This window comes from Pristis pectinata, chromosome 9 (assembly GCF_009764475.1).
Source record: "Pristis pectinata isolate sPriPec2 chromosome 9, sPriPec2.1.pri, whole genome shotgun sequence".
Taxonomy (NCBI): domain Eukaryota; kingdom Metazoa; phylum Chordata; class Chondrichthyes; order Rhinopristiformes; family Pristidae; genus Pristis; species Pristis pectinata.
In genome coordinates, this window is record NC_067413.1 from 5,463,476 (window position 1) to 5,480,450 (window position 16,975).

The following is a 16,975-nucleotide window of genomic DNA, read 5'->3' on the forward strand; positions in this document are numbered from 1 at the left end:
GGGGATAAGGCTGGAAAATGGGATTAGAATAGTTTTTTTTTCTTTTTCTTTTCTTCTTTTTTTCCCCACCCCATTTCTTTTTCCCTTTTCCTTGGAGAAGACTCGATGGGCCGAATGGCCTGCTTCTGCTCCCTTGTCTTGTGATCTTGTGAATTAATAGGCCGTCACTAAATAAATATAGTTTTTAAACAGCGGGAAAGTTAACAGATAAGCATTGGCTGCTGAATCTAGCTTGCAAGAACAGTGGGGAGATTTTTTCTTTAAATCTAGAACATAGAACTCCATAGCACAGAAACAGGCCCTTCGGCCCACGATGTATGTGCCAACTATCACGCCAATGGAACCTTCACATCTTCCTCGTCATAAACCACCCCCCTCCTGCTATTTCCTGTCTGTTCAATGTCTTTTAAACTTCCCTATCATATATGTTTCCACTCTTCCCCTGGCAGTGCATTCCAGGCACCTACCACCTTCTGTGTAAATAAAAACTCACCTCATAAATCTCCTTTAAACTTTCCCTATCTCACCTTAAAGCTATGCCCTTTAGCGTTTAGGACAGGCATGGTAGTGTAGCGGTTAGCATAACACTATTACAGTGCCAGCCACCCAGGTTCAATTCCGGCCACTGTCTGTAAGGAGTTTGTACGTTCTCCCTGTGTCTGCGTGGGTTTCCTCTGGGTGCTCCGGTTTCCTCCCACATTCCAAAGACGTACGGGTTAGGAAGTTGTGGGCAAGCTATGTTGGCGCCGGAAGCGTGGCGACACTTGCAGGCTGTCCCCAGACTACTACACAAAAAAGATGCATTTCACTGTGTGTTTCGATGTACATGTGACTAATAAAGATAATCTCTCTACATTTCCACTGTTAAAATAAGAGTATCTATCCAATCTATGTATCTAATAATTTTATATGCCTGCCAGGTCATCCCTGAGCCACCAACTCTCTAGAGAAATCAATCCAAGTGCATCAAACCCCTCTAATATTCTCAAGAACACAGAACAATAGTCTCAAGAACATAGAAACCACACCCCCACTCCCCACCTTTTCACCTGCTTCAGCCACTCCTTTTTCAGGCACCACTTTCTCCATGTTTCGATCAACAGAAGATTTAGCATTGAACTCCCTCCCAAATTATTAAATATCAACTGACTGATAACCATTTGAGGTTTAATATGCACTATGAGAAATGATAGTTCCTTCAATTTCAGCAATTCATTAGTCAATCCTGAAAGTTCTGTGCACCTTCAAGGTCAATAAATTCACAAACAAATTAACGTGAAATAAAAACTATGCATTACTACAAAGAGCCACAATTTTTATGTACAAGGGCAATTTTATTTTACAAGTATACAAAAATCAGATGTGTGTTTCAATGTACATATGACTAAAAGATATCTTATCACATTAAGGTGAACACCATTGAGAACTAATATAGCATCAGTACGACTCATTTCACTGTGTTTTGATGTACACATGACTAATAAAGATCTTATCTTACCTTCTTATCTTAACAGCTGAAACTCCCGTAGGAAGTTTGCACAAAGTTTAAAATACCTGGCAATATATAAAGGAGGCCATTCAACCCATTGTCTACGCCAGCTCACTGTAATGCAACCCATTCATTCTTTTTTCTCCAGTTATTCACAGTAGCCCTGTAAATTTTACCCAAATGCCTAGCCAATCCTTTATGAATAGCACATTTTTTCTAGGTCATTAGCACATTATTCATACCACATTATGTTTAAAAAAACAAGTTTCTCATATTGAGTTAAAAGTGGTTTGCTAGCAGTTACAGCAAAGAAAACCATGGAAGCCCAAATTGTATTTACCTTCTATTTCAAGAACAACACACAGTAAAGACAAATGTTGCAATCAGAAACACAAGTGACTACATTCATTGACTCTGCATCTACATTAGGTATCACATTTTTAAGCACTGCACCAGTAAATTACATTTTGAAGGAAAAACCAAGGGAAATATTGGGAACCAACATTGAGGGAATGGTTGCTAATGGTGCAGAGTCACAGGATCATACAGCACAGAAGCAGGCCCTTCGGCCCAACCGGTCCATGCCAACCAAGATTCCCATCTAAGCCAGAGACACAAGGGACTGCAGATCCTGAGCAACAAGCAATCTGCTGGAAGAACGCAGTGAATGGAGCAGCATCTATGGGGGAAAAGGGATTGTCGATGTTTGGGTCCTGATGCAGGGTTTCGATCCAAAATGTCGACAGTTCCTTTCCTCCCACAGATGCTGCTCGACCTGTTGAGCTCCTCCAGCAGGTTGTTTGTTCTTCCCATCTACACTAGACCCATTTGCCCACGTTTGGTCCCGTATCCCTCTAAACAGAGGCACAAGTTCAAGTCTCTACTGGGATGCACAAGTTCAAATCTCAGTAACACTGACCAAAGTCATTAAAATAAAATCTGTTTTGCCATCAGCCTTCAAGAGGAAGAATCTCCCCAACACCACGTTCAACTCCAGACCCTCAGCAATGCAGTGGACCCTTAACTGTCTGCTGGAAAGACTCAGCACAATCAGTTCAGGGCAATCAATGCCAGTCTCACCAGTGACATCCACGTCCCATGAATGAATTGGAACAGAAAGCCTACCTGCCTTTGGTGGAATCTGGGAGCACAATATGGGGACCAAGACTTAACAGTGAAACACATTTTATTTCTTAAAAAAGGGAAAGATAACATTTTGCTCTTTAATGTAAAGAATTAAGACAAGTTTCTTGCCCTTCAATAAAACAGCTGCTTACTTTTTAGTTAAGACCCAATGCCATATGCAATTATGTCAAAAAGTTATTGAACTGAAACGTTAACTGCTTCTCGTTCCTCAGCTGCTCCCTGATCTGTGGAGTATTTTTGTAGAACTGTATTGCTAAATGTGCTCATTATATTTAAAAGGCTGGCCTTTTTGCTGATTTAATCTCAACACTTGCATTTATATAACACTGTTAATGTGGTAAAGTGTCCCCAGGCACTTCACTGGAGTGAACTCAAATAGAATGTGCCATTCTGGAGAAATAAACCTTGGACAGTTTTAAAGCGTATCTTGAATCAGGGATAGAGGACAAAGAGGTTTAGGGAGATAACCTAGTTGTACCTCTACTGAGAACTTAGCTATCAGATCTTCCATTAAGAAATTTAAGCTTCCAGGAGCCCATGGCACCAATATGAACAATACTTAGATAATCTTGGTCTTGGATCATACCACAGCAGCTCTCCACTACTTTCTTAGGAACAAACAGTATGCTCAGTGGCAGCACTCACATCGAGAATAGGTAGATAACGGACAAGCTGAACACTCAAATGTGTCCTACAGTAAACACTAAATCCCATTTGACAATCACAGACCTTCCCCTGAACTCTGCTACATTGTGGATGGGAATGGGTCCTCAGGCACAGTGGTTCTTACAGTCCAGCACTCCAAGTGAATGCAAGCAGGGTAGACCTCAGCAGACCAAACTGCTTTCCCACTGAACAGCAACAGAGTGAGTTAGCAGCAAGTGGCAACAGAATGGCAACCAGAAACAGCCTCAAGAGGCTGTAGATGCTGGAATTTGGAACAACAACCAAAATGCCAGAGGAACTCAGCATCTGTGGGGAGAAATGCAACCATTTCTCTTGACCCAAAACGTCAACTGTCCACTTCCTGCTGTGGATTCTGCCTGACCTTGAGTTCCTCCAACATTTTGCTTGTAGCAATCAGGAGGAATTGGAAAGCTCCCACCCTTCACATAACCTGCTCTGGAATCCAGTCCCCAGATCAACCCATTACAAAATAAAACCTGCATTGAAAGCATCACGCTACTTCAAAAAACAATTAAGGTTACTTTGGTGACATTAAGCCAGTTTGGGCATTGAAACATATTGCTAAATCCCTTTGACATATTTGGGATTCTGAAAGAACTCACAGGGTGCATGCTGAGAGCATGTCTCCCCTTGTGGGGGAATCTAGAACCAGGAGGCAGAGTTTCAGGTCAAGACAGAAGGAATTTCTCTCCGAGGGTGGTAGATCTGTGGAATGTTTGATGTCGAAGATCTGTGGAGGTGGAGCCATTGAATACTCAAGGTTGAGATGGACAGATTTTTGGGGAGTGGCCAGTAAAGTGAAGCTCAAATCACCACCATCTTACTGTAAGGGGAAAGAGTGGTTTGAGACCCCTCTGGGCCTCGTTTCTTATAAGCAGAGTCTTACAGCACAGAAATAGGCTCTTTGCCCCACCATGTCTGTGCTGACCATCAAGGACCTGTCAACACATCCCACTTACCAGCTTTTGGTCTGTAGCCTTCTACCCTTTGGCGATTCAAAACGCTTTTCAAATGCTGTGAGTGTCTCTGCCTCTACCACCCTGTCAGGCAGTGTGTTCCAGATTCCAACCCCACCCTCTGGGTGGAAAAAAAATCCTTTCTTGCATCCCCTGCTGAACTTTACACCCCCTTACCTTAAACCAAAACCCTCTGGTTTTAAGAACCACTGCCACGGAGAAATGTGACTTACTATTAACCCTACATATGCCCCTCATAACTTTGTACATCCCAAACAGGTCCCACCCCAGCCTATTTCATTCCAAGGAAGACAACCAACTGAGTATTTCCTCACATTCCCATATAAAAATTCCTTCTATAGAAATAATATTTTACAATAGCTTTACAATTTAACATACACTTTATAGATTCAAACTAAAATGTACCAAGCCTCCTATTGTGCTGGTCAAGAGTAAAACTGTGAGATGCATCTTCATTGCAGGATTTTTTTTTTAAAAACATACTATACAGGTAAGTCAGGTAACTTGGTGAACTGATCGACTGCAGTGAAGGTATCAAAGGAATGCAAGGCAGCAACCAAGATTGCAAGCCTTCTGATTGAAGCATCCACCTGCACCGAACTTCCCCAAATAACATTTGCAAGAGTTTACAGAAGTGAAGCAGTTTGAGTTGGCTAAGGATCAAATGTGTCCGTTATTTCTTTAAAGAAATGCTGGTCATGGTTCCATGCTTGGGTACCAAATTCGGCACGTATTCCAGTCCTCTGGTGTCGAACACATCACTGCCAACGGACCCATGAACCGAATTGCGCCCTTCGTGAATATATTCATGTACATAATCATAAGGTACCCCAATCTCTTCCTGCTCCTCTTCATACACCTTGAAACGAAAAGCAAACACCAGTTAAAAATCTGTAAACACGGGAAAAAATTCACCTGTCCCTTTCCAGACACTCTCTGCTACTTAAAATGAAGTTTTCTCTCTTTGCCCGTTCTGATGAGGGAACTCTGACCTGAAATGTTAACTGTATCGCCCTCCGCAGAAGCTACCTAACCTGCTGAGTGTTCCCAGAATTTTCTATTTTTGTTTCAGATTTTGTGCATCTGCACTTGTTCTGATCTTCATTCAAATAAGTTTACTTGATATGCAAACCCTGCTGTTATGCTGTAGAAGATACAGGAGCCTGAGGGCACGTACCATCAGACTTAAGGACAGCTTCTACCCCACTATGATATGATTATTGAACGGTTCCCTTATACAATGAGATGGACTCTGACCTCATGATCTACCTTGTTGTGACCTTGCACCTTATTGCACTGCACTCTCTCTGTAGCTGTGACACTTTACTCTGTACAGTTATTGTTTTTACCTGTACTACATCAATGCACTCTGTACTGACTCAATGTAACTACACTGTGTAATGAATTGACCTGTACAAATCGGTATGCAAGACACGTTTTTCACTGTACCTCAGTACAAGTGACAATAATAAACCAATAAGAACAGACTTCTTTAATATGATAAAGATGAACTCGATCTCTCATTGTCCCTCCTCATGGCCCTTTCACCTTATTATCTACCTGCACTGCACTTTCTCTGTAACACTATATTCTGCATTCTGTTCTGTTTTTCTTTTGTACTACCTCTATGTACTTATGTATGGAATGATCTGTCCTGATGGCACACAAACAAATTTTCACTGTAACTTGGTACATGTGACAAAAACCTTCTCAGACCCCAAAATTATTTGTTATTTTAACATAATCCTTCTGGCTCTTCCTTTATTCTATAATGCTCATCAATAAGTGGTATTTTCTAAAGAAAATTTGGAAACAGAACCTGATGTGAGGAGCTAGAATTTTATTTCATACAGCAGCTTGTGATTTGGAATGCATCGTCTGAAAACTTCCAAAACAAAATAGGAAATTGGGAAATCTTCCAACTCTGGAATGAATTGCCCACCCCATAATAGAGTTGGGAACACCTTGTTTAGCACATCAGAAATGGAAGTGGAGGAATCTATTGGTGTTGGTATTGGTTTTTGTCACATGTACCGAGATACAGTGAAAAACTTAGTATTGCATGCCATCCATACAGATCAATTCAAAACACAAGTACTTTGAGGTAGTACGAGGGAAAACAATAACGGAGTGCAGAATATAGTGTTATGGTTATGGTTACAGTTACAGAGACCGTGCAGTGCAGGTAGACAATATGGTGCAAGGGTCATGACAAGGTAGATTAAGTGATTAAGAGTTCATCTCTAACGTTAAAGAGGTGCTAAACTGTCCTTGAGGCTGGTGGTGCTTGTTTTCAAGTTTTTCTATCTTCTGCCCAATGGAAAGTGGGAGAAGAGAGAATATCTGGGGTGGGAGGGGTCTTTGATTATGCTGGCTGCTTTTCCAAGGCAAGATGGAGAGGCGGCTAGTTTTTGTGACGTGCTAAGCTACATCCACAACTCTCTGCAATTTCTTGCAGTCTTGGGCAGAACGCTGCCATACCAAGCTGTGATGCATCCGGTTCAGATGCTTTCAAAGGTGCATTTATAACAATTGGTGACAATGGAGGCATGCCAAATTTCCTTAGCCTTCAGAGAAAGTAGAGGTGCTGGTACACTTTCTCAACCATAGTGTCCACGAGGTTGGACCAGGACAAGCTATTGGTGACGCTGACATCTAGGAACTTGAAGCCGTCAACCATCTCCACCTCAGCACCACTGATACATACAGGTGCATGTGCCCAGCCCCACTTCATGAAGTCAATGACTTTGGGCATTAAGGAAATCAGGGGAAATTGGGGATCAGGCAGGAGAGTGGGCAAAGGCCACAGAAACAGCTGGGAGCTTAATGAGCAGTAGAGCACGCTCAAGGGGCTGAATGGTCTATTTTGTTTATACCCTTGATTAGATTGCTACTTCAAGGAGCCAGCACAGACCCAGATAGAAGTGTGTTGCTCTTCTAGCATTCCATTTATTCCAAGTCACTTCAAGCTATTCCTTTGTCTTACCAAAAGGAAAAGGGGGAAAAAAGACAGGGTCCCTTCACAGGAAGTACCCAAGAGTTTCCCCCTCAACAGTCATATGTTCCCTAAAAGTGGCATCGCAGGGAGACAGGGTGGTGAAGGCTTTTGGCACGCTGACCTTCATCAGTCGGGGCCTTATGTACAGAAGTTGTGACGTTATGTTGCAGTTGTACAAAACATTGGTGAGGCCACATTTGGAATATTGTGTTCAGTTTTGGTCACCCTGCTACAGGAAAGATGCCATTGAGCTGGAAAGAGCACAGAGGAGATTTACGAGAATGTTGCTAGGACTCGAGAGACTATGAAGGGAGGTTGAGCAGGTTGGGACTTCTTTCACTGGAACGTAGGAGGATGAGGGGTGATCTTACAGAGAAGTATAAAATCATGAGGGTCATAGATAGGGTGGATGCGCACAACCTTTTCCCAGGGTTGGGGAATGAAGAACTAGAGGGCACAGGTTTGAGGTGAGAGGGAAGAGATTTAATAGGGACCCGAGAGGAAACTTTTTCACCCTGAGAGTGGTCAGTATATGGAACGAGCTGTCGGAGGAAGTGGTTGAGGCAGGTACATTAACAACATTTAAAAGGTACTTGGACAGGTACATGGATAGGAAAGGTTTAAAAGGATATGGGCCAAATGCGGGTAAATGGGACTAGCTTAGATGGGCGTCTTGGTCAACATGGACCAGTTGGGCCGAAGGGCCTGTTTCCGCTCTGCATGACTCTACAACAGTAAGTGCAACGTTTAACACAATAGCATTCACCTGGTCAACTTGAGATCGAAGAATCTCCATCAGACCATGACTCTTCCTTCGACCAAATGTGGCTGTTGTACCATCCACCGAGTCCACGATCATCATACCATGCTGATCATAACACACTCCATCAATTATTTCCTTGATCACCACCTGTGAACCGGAGTTGATGCCTGACGTGCCACCAACTGCAAAGCCCTGGATATCAGTCCCAATTTTGTCATCGTGTCCCGTTTGGAACCTGCCAAATTGTCCGACATTTTCACCGTGATTCCCAGTGATATCCAATGCCGTAAGATTCTGTAAAACACAAGTAAAGAAGTTGCACCTTTCAGTCCGTGGTTAGGAAACAACATTGTGGCTACAAAGCCATCCCAGAAATGAACTTTGTTTTCTTTCTGTTCTAAGATTTCTTTATTAGTCACATGTACATTGAAACACACAGTGAAATGCATCTTTTTTTTGCGTAGAGTGTTTTGGGGGCAGCCCACAAGTGCCACCACGCTTCCGGCGCCAACAATAGCATGACCACAACTTCCTAAACCGTACGTCTTTTTGGAACGTGGGAGGAAACCAGAGCACCCGGAGGAAACACACGCAGACATGGGGAGAACATACAAACTCCTTACAGTGTCCTGTCTTTGTTCTTTCTTGTAAAAATTGTGTATAATTTGTTTTTCTTGTGAATGCGGCTTATCTGAGGCTATGTGTCTGTGATGCTGCTGCAAGTAAGTTTATCATTGCACCTGTGCACACATGTACTTGTGCATGTGACAATGAACTCGACCTTGACTTTTGAATGGACTTCTTACTCCACACCTTTTCGTCTTTACGAAGTGACATGAAAAATTTGTTACGTCTGTGAAGAGGAAATTTAAAAAGTTGGGCGACATTACAAATATTAAGGATTGGGGTCAGTTGGGCTTGATTAATAGATGTAGTTCAGTTTAGTCACAGGACTTTTGATCTAAGCTCCAGTACAGTTAGTGCTAAGCTGTTGAAGAGGCCATATCTCAGGCGAGCTATCAAATAGAGGTTCCACCAGCTCTTTCAGGTAGATGTAAACAACCCACATCGGAGACTATTCAGCCCGTCATGTCCATGTTTGGCAATCCCATTCCTGTTCTCTTTTTCCCTTAACTTATTTTTCTCACGTGTCGATCAATGCTCCTTGGAGCGTAGGAGACTGAGGGGTGATCTTACAAAGATGTAGCAAATGATGAGCGGCATAGATAGTGTGAGCAGTCTCTTTCCCAGGGTAGGGGAATCGAAAACTAGAGGACGTAGTTTTAAGGTTAGAGGTGAAAGGTTTAACAAGAACCTGAGGGGCAAATTTTTTATTTTTACAGTGAGTGGTAGGTATATGGAACGAGCTGCCAGAGGAAGTGGGTGAGGCAGGTACGATAGTATCATTTAAGAAACACTTGGATGGGTACATGGAGGGGCGGGGCTTGGTGGGATATGGGCCGAACGCAGGAAATTGGGACTAGCTGGGTGGGCACCATGGACGGCATGGACTGGTTGGGCCAAAGGGCCTGTATCCGTGCTGTATTGCTCTAGGACTCTATGGCATTGGAACAGAATGATCGGAAGGGACAAACTGGGAGGATAACCAATTTTTTATTCCCAAGAAGTGGGAGATAACTGTTTCAGCCAACGTTTATGATCCATTCCTAATTACCTTCTTCGCCCTGAATACCGGAAGTCCATGTGTGAATTGTCCCAATGCTGCTGTGTGGCTTTTTATTATGGATTACAGACAAGTACTGGGATAAATTACAGTGCCATTGGCTGGGAATTAGGATTAATAGCATTTGAAAAAACGGGGAACACTAAAGCATAAAATCTTTAAGTGGGACCGGAACCACCATCTTCTCAGTTGGGGACATGATTGCTGTCCTGAGCCATGACTATTGCTCAAAACGTCTAGCACAATGCACGGGCTTGGAGAAAAACCCACCATATCTTGCTGACCACCACCCTCTTCATTGGAGACAATGAGGCTCTGCTGATATTGGCTGCTGGGAACGAATGGAGGCTTTCTACTTTTATCTCGCCCGCAGTGCAATGCGAATGCTGCTACGAGTAAGCCTGTTAAGAACAGTGGAAAAGGATTATTAGCATATTCGTTAACACAAAACATGAAATCCAATTAATTTAGCAGATTGTAGACCTGGTTACAGGCCATCCCCAGGCTGTGAACTCCTGATTTATGGACACCCCAACATACAATTGAGCTCCCGTAGTATTATTAAATTCACAATTCTGGTGTACGTACATATATGTTCATTCCTGTGAAGGCAGAACTAGTTTCTTCTCTCTCTTGACTTTTAGTAATTGTTCTCTCTTATCGGTCTTGTGTTTTTTATGCCATTCAGTACAATACAGTGGGGATGTGGTTACCATATCGAGGTACAAAGTCCCACACTTTATGACTGAGGCAGAAGCCTAAAGACCCACACCACCAGGTTCAAGAAAAGCTACTTCCCTTCAACTATTCGGTTCCTGAACCAACTGACACAACCCTAATCACTACCTCAGTATAGCAACACTATGACCACTTTGCACTGGATTTTTTTGTTCTAATTGTGTTTTGTTGTAAAAAAAAATGTGTATCATTTATGTTTAATTTATGTTTTTCTTGTGAATGTTGTGTATCTGATGCTGCAAGTAAGTTTTTCATTGCACCTGTGCGCACATGGACTTGTGCAGATGACTCAACCTTGACTTTGATTTTTGTGTATTTTCCGGCTTATGGACAAAATCGACTGTTTGTTATCCAAGCCTGTAGCTGTTACATGCGAGGGATTCTAAAAGACAATCAATTTACCAAGCCCATCCTAAATGATCCAATTGCTTGGAGCAGCATTACTGGGCATACTATTGTCACCTCACAAGCTACCTACCGCCCCTCTCTGCCAGTCACCAACTGCCCCGTGTGCAGAAGAGTCTGCTGTCCTCTCAGTAGCCACCTCAGAACCCGCAGAACTGGAATGGAAGCAAGTCACTCTCGATCCCCGGGGGGAGGGGGGTGCGGGGAGCAGAAAACATGGTTGCACAAAGGATCTGTAGACAACACTGCCTCAGAAGATGCAATTAAATCAACAGGAGAACAGGACAGAATGCAACAGCAAGGTCACCAAAAGGGTATGCAGCTGGCAAAGGAAATGGATAAGGTGAGCTTTATAAAACTCTGGTTAGGCCACATCTGAAATATTGCATTCAGTTCTGGTCGCCAGAACTGAGGCAATTGGTTTACCAGGATGCTGCCTGGATTGGAGGGTATGTGCTACAAGGAGAGATTGGACAAATGGGTTGTTTTCTCTGGAGCGGCAGAGGCTGAGCGGAGATTCGATAGAGGTTTAAAGGATTATGAGAGGCATAGATAGACAGCCAGTATCTTTCTCCCAGGGTAGAAACATCTAATACTAGAGGACATGCATTTAAGGTGAGGAGGGTAAATTCAAAGGAGATATGTGGGGCAAGTCTTTCCCCCCCCACAGAGTGGTGGGTGCCTGGAATACGCTGCCAGGGGTGGTGGTGGAGGCGTTCAAGAGGTTCTTAGATAGGGGTGAGGGCCTGTTTCTTTAACATAACTCCCTGACTCAACCAGATTGATGGGTCTGGGATCAGATACAGGCCAGACAAGACCAGGGCAGCAGAATCCCTCCCCTGAATATCTGGATTTGGCTGTTATAATGATTCACTATTACTGTGGTTACCACGGCTAAGAGTAATACCCTTGGAGGACATTGGAGACACGAGACTGCTGAAATCTGGTGCAACACACAAAGCACTGGAGGAACTCAGCAGGTTCAGGCAACATCTGTGGAGGGAAATGGACACTCAACGATTCGGGTCGAGACCCTTCATCTTAATCAGAAATGTCGACTGTCCATTTCCCTCCACAGATGCTGCCTGACCCGCTGAGTTCCTCCAGCAGTTTGATTTTTTTTAAAATATCTAACTTCATTCAATTGTGATTTTTCTTTTTAAATGTAGGATTTATTTCATTCATTGATTTTTAAATTCCCAACCTGCCTTAATAGGGTTTCAATTTACATCCCCCATAAACTAACCATCATGTCACGCACTAACCAGAGGGCAGAGCATTTTAAAAGTTAAACAATCATGATTTAAAACTTACAAAGCAGTAGCAAAGCAGCCAAAAACATCATAAGGATTCCCAGACCACCGAGAACAGCCTTTTTTGATGAAAGTCTGCCAGTGCAATGTTGCCCGTTAGGACATTCGCAGATAATGATCTTCAACGTTTCTTTGCTCTCGTGGTGTTGCTGATCCTGGACAATGATGGGAACTTCAAAGTAACCAGGGATCATATCATCCACTGGCTTCATATAAGCAAAGGATCCTGGAAGACAAGAAAGGATGAGGAGTCAGAGGTGGTCAATCAGACTCAAGACTAGTTGACAAGCTCCAATTCATCCTCCAACTTGAGCCAAAGAAGCCAAGCACTGGGCCCTCAAACGAGGAACTCAGTGGGTCAAGCTACATCTGTGGCAGGAAAGCAGTTGTTGCTATCCATTCTGCTATTCCCATCTACTGCCTCAATGTACTCATGCCTGGAATGTTGTTGCTGGTGTGCCCAGCACATCGTGGAAACCACTCTCCCCTCCATGGACTCTGTCTACACTTCTCACTGCCTCAGTAAGGCAGCCAGCATAATCAAAGACCCCAACCAAACATTCTCTCTTCTCCCCTGCACCCCCCACCAAATCGGGCAGAAGATACAAAAGCCTGAAAGCACGTACCACCAGGCTCAAGGACAGCTTCTATCCCACTGTTATAAGACTATTGAACGGTCCCCTAGTACAATAAGATGGACTCTTGACCTCGCAATCTACCTCATCATGGCCTTGCACCTTATTGTCTGCCTGCACTGCACTTTCTCTGTAACTGTAACACTTTATTCTTCATTCTGTTACTGTTTTCCCTTGTACTACCTCAGTGCACTGATATGATGAAATGATCTGTCTGGATGGCATGCAAAAGATAAGATCTTTTAGTCACATGTACATCGAAACACAGTGAAATGCATCTTTTGCATAGTGTGTTCTGGGGGCAGCCCGCAAGTGTCGCCACGCTTCCGACGCCAACATAGCACGCCCACAACTTCCTAACCCATAGTCCTTTTTTTTGGAATGTGGGAGGAAACCGGAGCACCCGGAGGAAACCCACGCAGACACGAGGGGAGAACGTACAAACTCCTTACAGACAGTGGCTGGAATTGAACCCGGGTCTCTGGCGCTGTAAAGCGTTATGCTAACCACTACACTACCATGCCTGCCTAACAAAGTTTTTTCCATTGTACCTCAGTACACATGACAATAATAAACCAATTTCAAATTTCAATCTGTTTGGATGGTACACAAACAAAAGCTTTTCACTCTCTCTCAGTACATGTGATAACAATAAACCAATTACCACAGTTACTGAGACAAGTTTTTTTAAATTCCAGATTTATTTAATTACTTGAGTTCAAATTCCCAGCTGCCATTCGAATTCATGTCCCTGGATCGATAGTCCAGAACACTTGCTGTTATTACATTATCTTAGCCATCTTGTCCTCCTACCCCACAGACACCAAACTGTCTCATACTTTAATTATATGTTATAGCTTACAAACTTCTAAGATGGCAGTCATGAAGATTTGCATTTAGTGCTGTAGACTGATCATGTACAATGAAGTATAATACCCTACAGACAGACACCTCCAAAGGCAATAAAGCCATTGGCACCAATATACGACTTTAATATAACTGTACCCATTTGGTTGAAGATCTTCCACTTGTTTTTAATCTCAGGTGGGTCATCTGCCAGGAGAAATGTAAATGGAGCAGCGTTGGGTGATGCATCAAGATCCTCCGCTGAAATATTCACAAACTGTTGATCTCCATTCTCACAAATGTGCAGGTCTTTATTGGAGATAATTGGCCTGTTGTCATTGACATCGATCAGGTTTATCACCACAGTCCCAGTGGCTGTTCTCGACGGAACTTTTAATGTAACAAGAGAAAAGACCAAGTTGTCATGAAATGTAAGACTTTCAACCATTCCAGATAACTTTTCAAATGTTCTCGTAGAAAACACAAGTGGAAGCCTGAAGTCCCACACCACCAGGTTCAGGAACAGCTACTTCCCTTCAACCATTTGGTTCTTGAACCAACCTGCACAACCCTAATCACTGCCTCAGTATGGTGACACTTTGACCACTTTGAACTAAAATGGATTTTGTTTTTTTCTTTTGTTCTAGTTGTGTCCTTTCTTGTAAGAATTATGTATAATTTATGTTTGTTTTTCTTGTGAATGCTGCTTATCTGATGCTATGTGCCTGTGATGCTGCTGCAAGTTTTTAATTGCATGTGACAGTAAACTCGACTTTTGACTTTGGATCAGTTGCAGAGATTTATCTGGGACACATTGTACTAAGTAGGAGCACCCACCCGGAAAATGGAGCTTTCATTCTCATTGCTATTTCCAGGAATATCCGTTGTACCTGCACCCCTTCCTGCCTTGGTTCCGTGTGTTTCTTTCTCCACAGATGCTGCTTAGCCTCCTTAGCATTGCTGGCATACTGCAGAGGGTAGTGGACACAGCCCAGTACATCACAGGTACGTCCCTCCCTACCATCGGTAGTGTCTACATGAGGTGCTGCCTCAAGAAGGCAACATCTATCAAAGATCCCCACCATCTGGGCCATGCCATCTTCTCACAGCTCCCATCGGGGAGGAGGTACAGAAGCCTAAAGTCCCACACCACCAGATTCAGGAACAGCTACTTCCCTTTAACCATTTGGTTCTTGAACCAACCGGCACAACCCTAGTCACTACCTCAGTATAGCAACACTGTGACCACTGCGTTCATCTTGCTCTAAAATGAACTTCGATATTTTTGTTCTAATTGTGTGTTTTTTCTTGTAAAAAAATTATGTTTAATTTATGTTTTTCTTGTGAATGCTGCATATCTGATGCTATGTGCCCGTGATGCTGCTGCAAGTAAGTTTTACATTGCACCTGCGACTTTGACTGTGTGCAGTTTTGGGCCCCACATCTTAGGAAGGATGTGCTGAAGTTGGAGAGGGTTCGGAGAAGATTTACGAGGATGATTCCCAGAATGAAAGGGCTTACATATGATGAGTGTTTGTCGGCTCTTGGACTGAACTCACTGGAGTACAGAAGAATGAGAGGGGACCTCATAGAAACATTTCGAATGTTGAAAGGACTGGACAGAGTAGATGTGGCCAAGTTGTTTCCCTTGGTGAGTGAGTCCAGGACTAGAGGGCACAGTCCTAGAATTAGAGGGTACCCATTTAGAACAGAAATGAGGAAAAATTTCTTTAGCCAGAGGGTCGTGGATTTATGGAATTGGTTGCCACATACAGCTATGGAAGCCCAATCACTGGAGGTGTTTAAGGAGGAGATTGATAGGTATCTAATTAGTCAAGGTATCAAGGGATATGGACAAAAGGCTAGAAATTGGGGCTAGATGGGAGAACAGTTTAGTCAATGGTGAGGTAGTAGAGCAGACTTGATGGGCCGAATGGTCTACTTCTGCTGCTTTATCTTGTGAATAGATTCATTTGAAATTCCTTTTCTTTCATTTATTTTAAATTAGTTCACTCAGTTGATTCTATTACCCTTAAATTGATTATCAATATGAAATTTCATAGAATCAAAGAAGCGTAGAGCACGGAAATTGGCACTTTTGTCTCACCTTGTCCATGCCTCTCTATGTTCATCCCCTTTGCCTGCATTAGGCAAATCTAATCGTTTCCTATTCAAGCACCTGTCCAAATGCCTTTTAAACCTTGTATTTGTATGTGCAATGCCTCAGTTTTGAGGATTTTCAGTTGTCCTCCACATCTCAATTTTTACCCATGGAATGGGTCAGAGATACTGTAGATGAAGAGAAGGATGATGGAAGAGATTTTCACTCCCCTTGTGCACAGGAGGCTGCAGAGGATTGTAGCTCCATCACCGGCACAACCCTCCCCACCATCGAGGACATCGTCAAGAGGCGGCACCTCAAGAAGGCGGCATCCTTCTCCAAGGACCCTCACCATCCGGGACATGCCCTCCTCTCATTACTACCATCGGGGAGGAGGTACAGGAGCCTGAAGACCCACACTCAATGACTCAGGAACAGCTTCTTCCCCTCCGCCATCAGATTTCTGAATGGTCCATGAACTACCTCATTAGAACATTACAGCACAGTACAGGACCTTTGGCCCACAATGTTGTGCCAACATTTTATCCTGCTCTCAGATCTATCTAACCCTTCCCTCCCACATAGACACATGAATGATAGAGGATAGTGGGGGGGTTATCTAAGACTCTCTTAAATGTCCCTAATGTATTTGCCTCCACCACCTCTGCCGGCAGTGTGTTCCACACACCCACCACTCTGTAAAAAAACTTACCCCTGACATCCCCCTTATACCTTCCTCCAATCACTTTCAAACTATGTCCCCTCGTGTTAGCCATTGTCGCCCTGGGAAAAAGTCTCTGACTGTCCACTCGATCTATGCCTCTTATTATCTTGTACACCTCTATCAAGTCACCTCTCATCCTCCTCCTCTCCAAAGAGAAAAGCCCTAACTCATTCAACCTATCCTCATAAGACAATATCCTCATTTTTTTTGCACTATTTTTGTAATTTATAGTAATTTTATGTCTTTGCACTGTACTGCTGCTGCAAAACAACACATTTCACGTCATACAAGTCAATGATAATAATGCTGATTTTGATGAAATGCTTTCTAACAGCCCTGAAGTCCTCAGAGGAGAGGTTAATCAGAATGGACCAACACTCCATAAAGTTTGGAGGATGAGATCTTGGTGTACAAGTACACAGTTCCCTGAAAGTGGCAACACAGGTAGACAGGGTGGTGAATGCGGCGT

The 16,975-nt window shown here is 43.3% G+C and overlaps 1 protein-coding gene across 1 annotated transcript in view; it reads right to left on the reverse strand.

Annotated features, from left to right (window-relative positions):
- Nucleotides 1-1,318: 1,318 nt before the first annotated feature.
- The window catches only part of dsc2l (desmocollin 2 like), a 48,971-nt gene continuing 33,314 nt past the window's right edge, over nt 1,319-16,975 (reverse strand). Inside the window, exons 12-16 of the mRNA XM_052023568.1 lie at nt 13,841-14,071; nt 12,202-12,426; nt 10,015-10,145; nt 8,064-8,354; nt 1,319-5,158 (exon numbers count right to left, since the gene is read on the reverse strand). Of these exons, the coding sequence (XP_051879528.1) occupies nt 4,973-5,158; nt 8,064-8,354; nt 10,015-10,145; nt 12,202-12,426; nt 13,841-14,071 (1,064 nt within the window). The 3' untranslated portion in view covers nt 1,319-4,972. The remainder of the gene's footprint in view (nt 5,159-8,063; nt 8,355-10,014; nt 10,146-12,201; nt 12,427-13,840; nt 14,072-16,975) is intronic.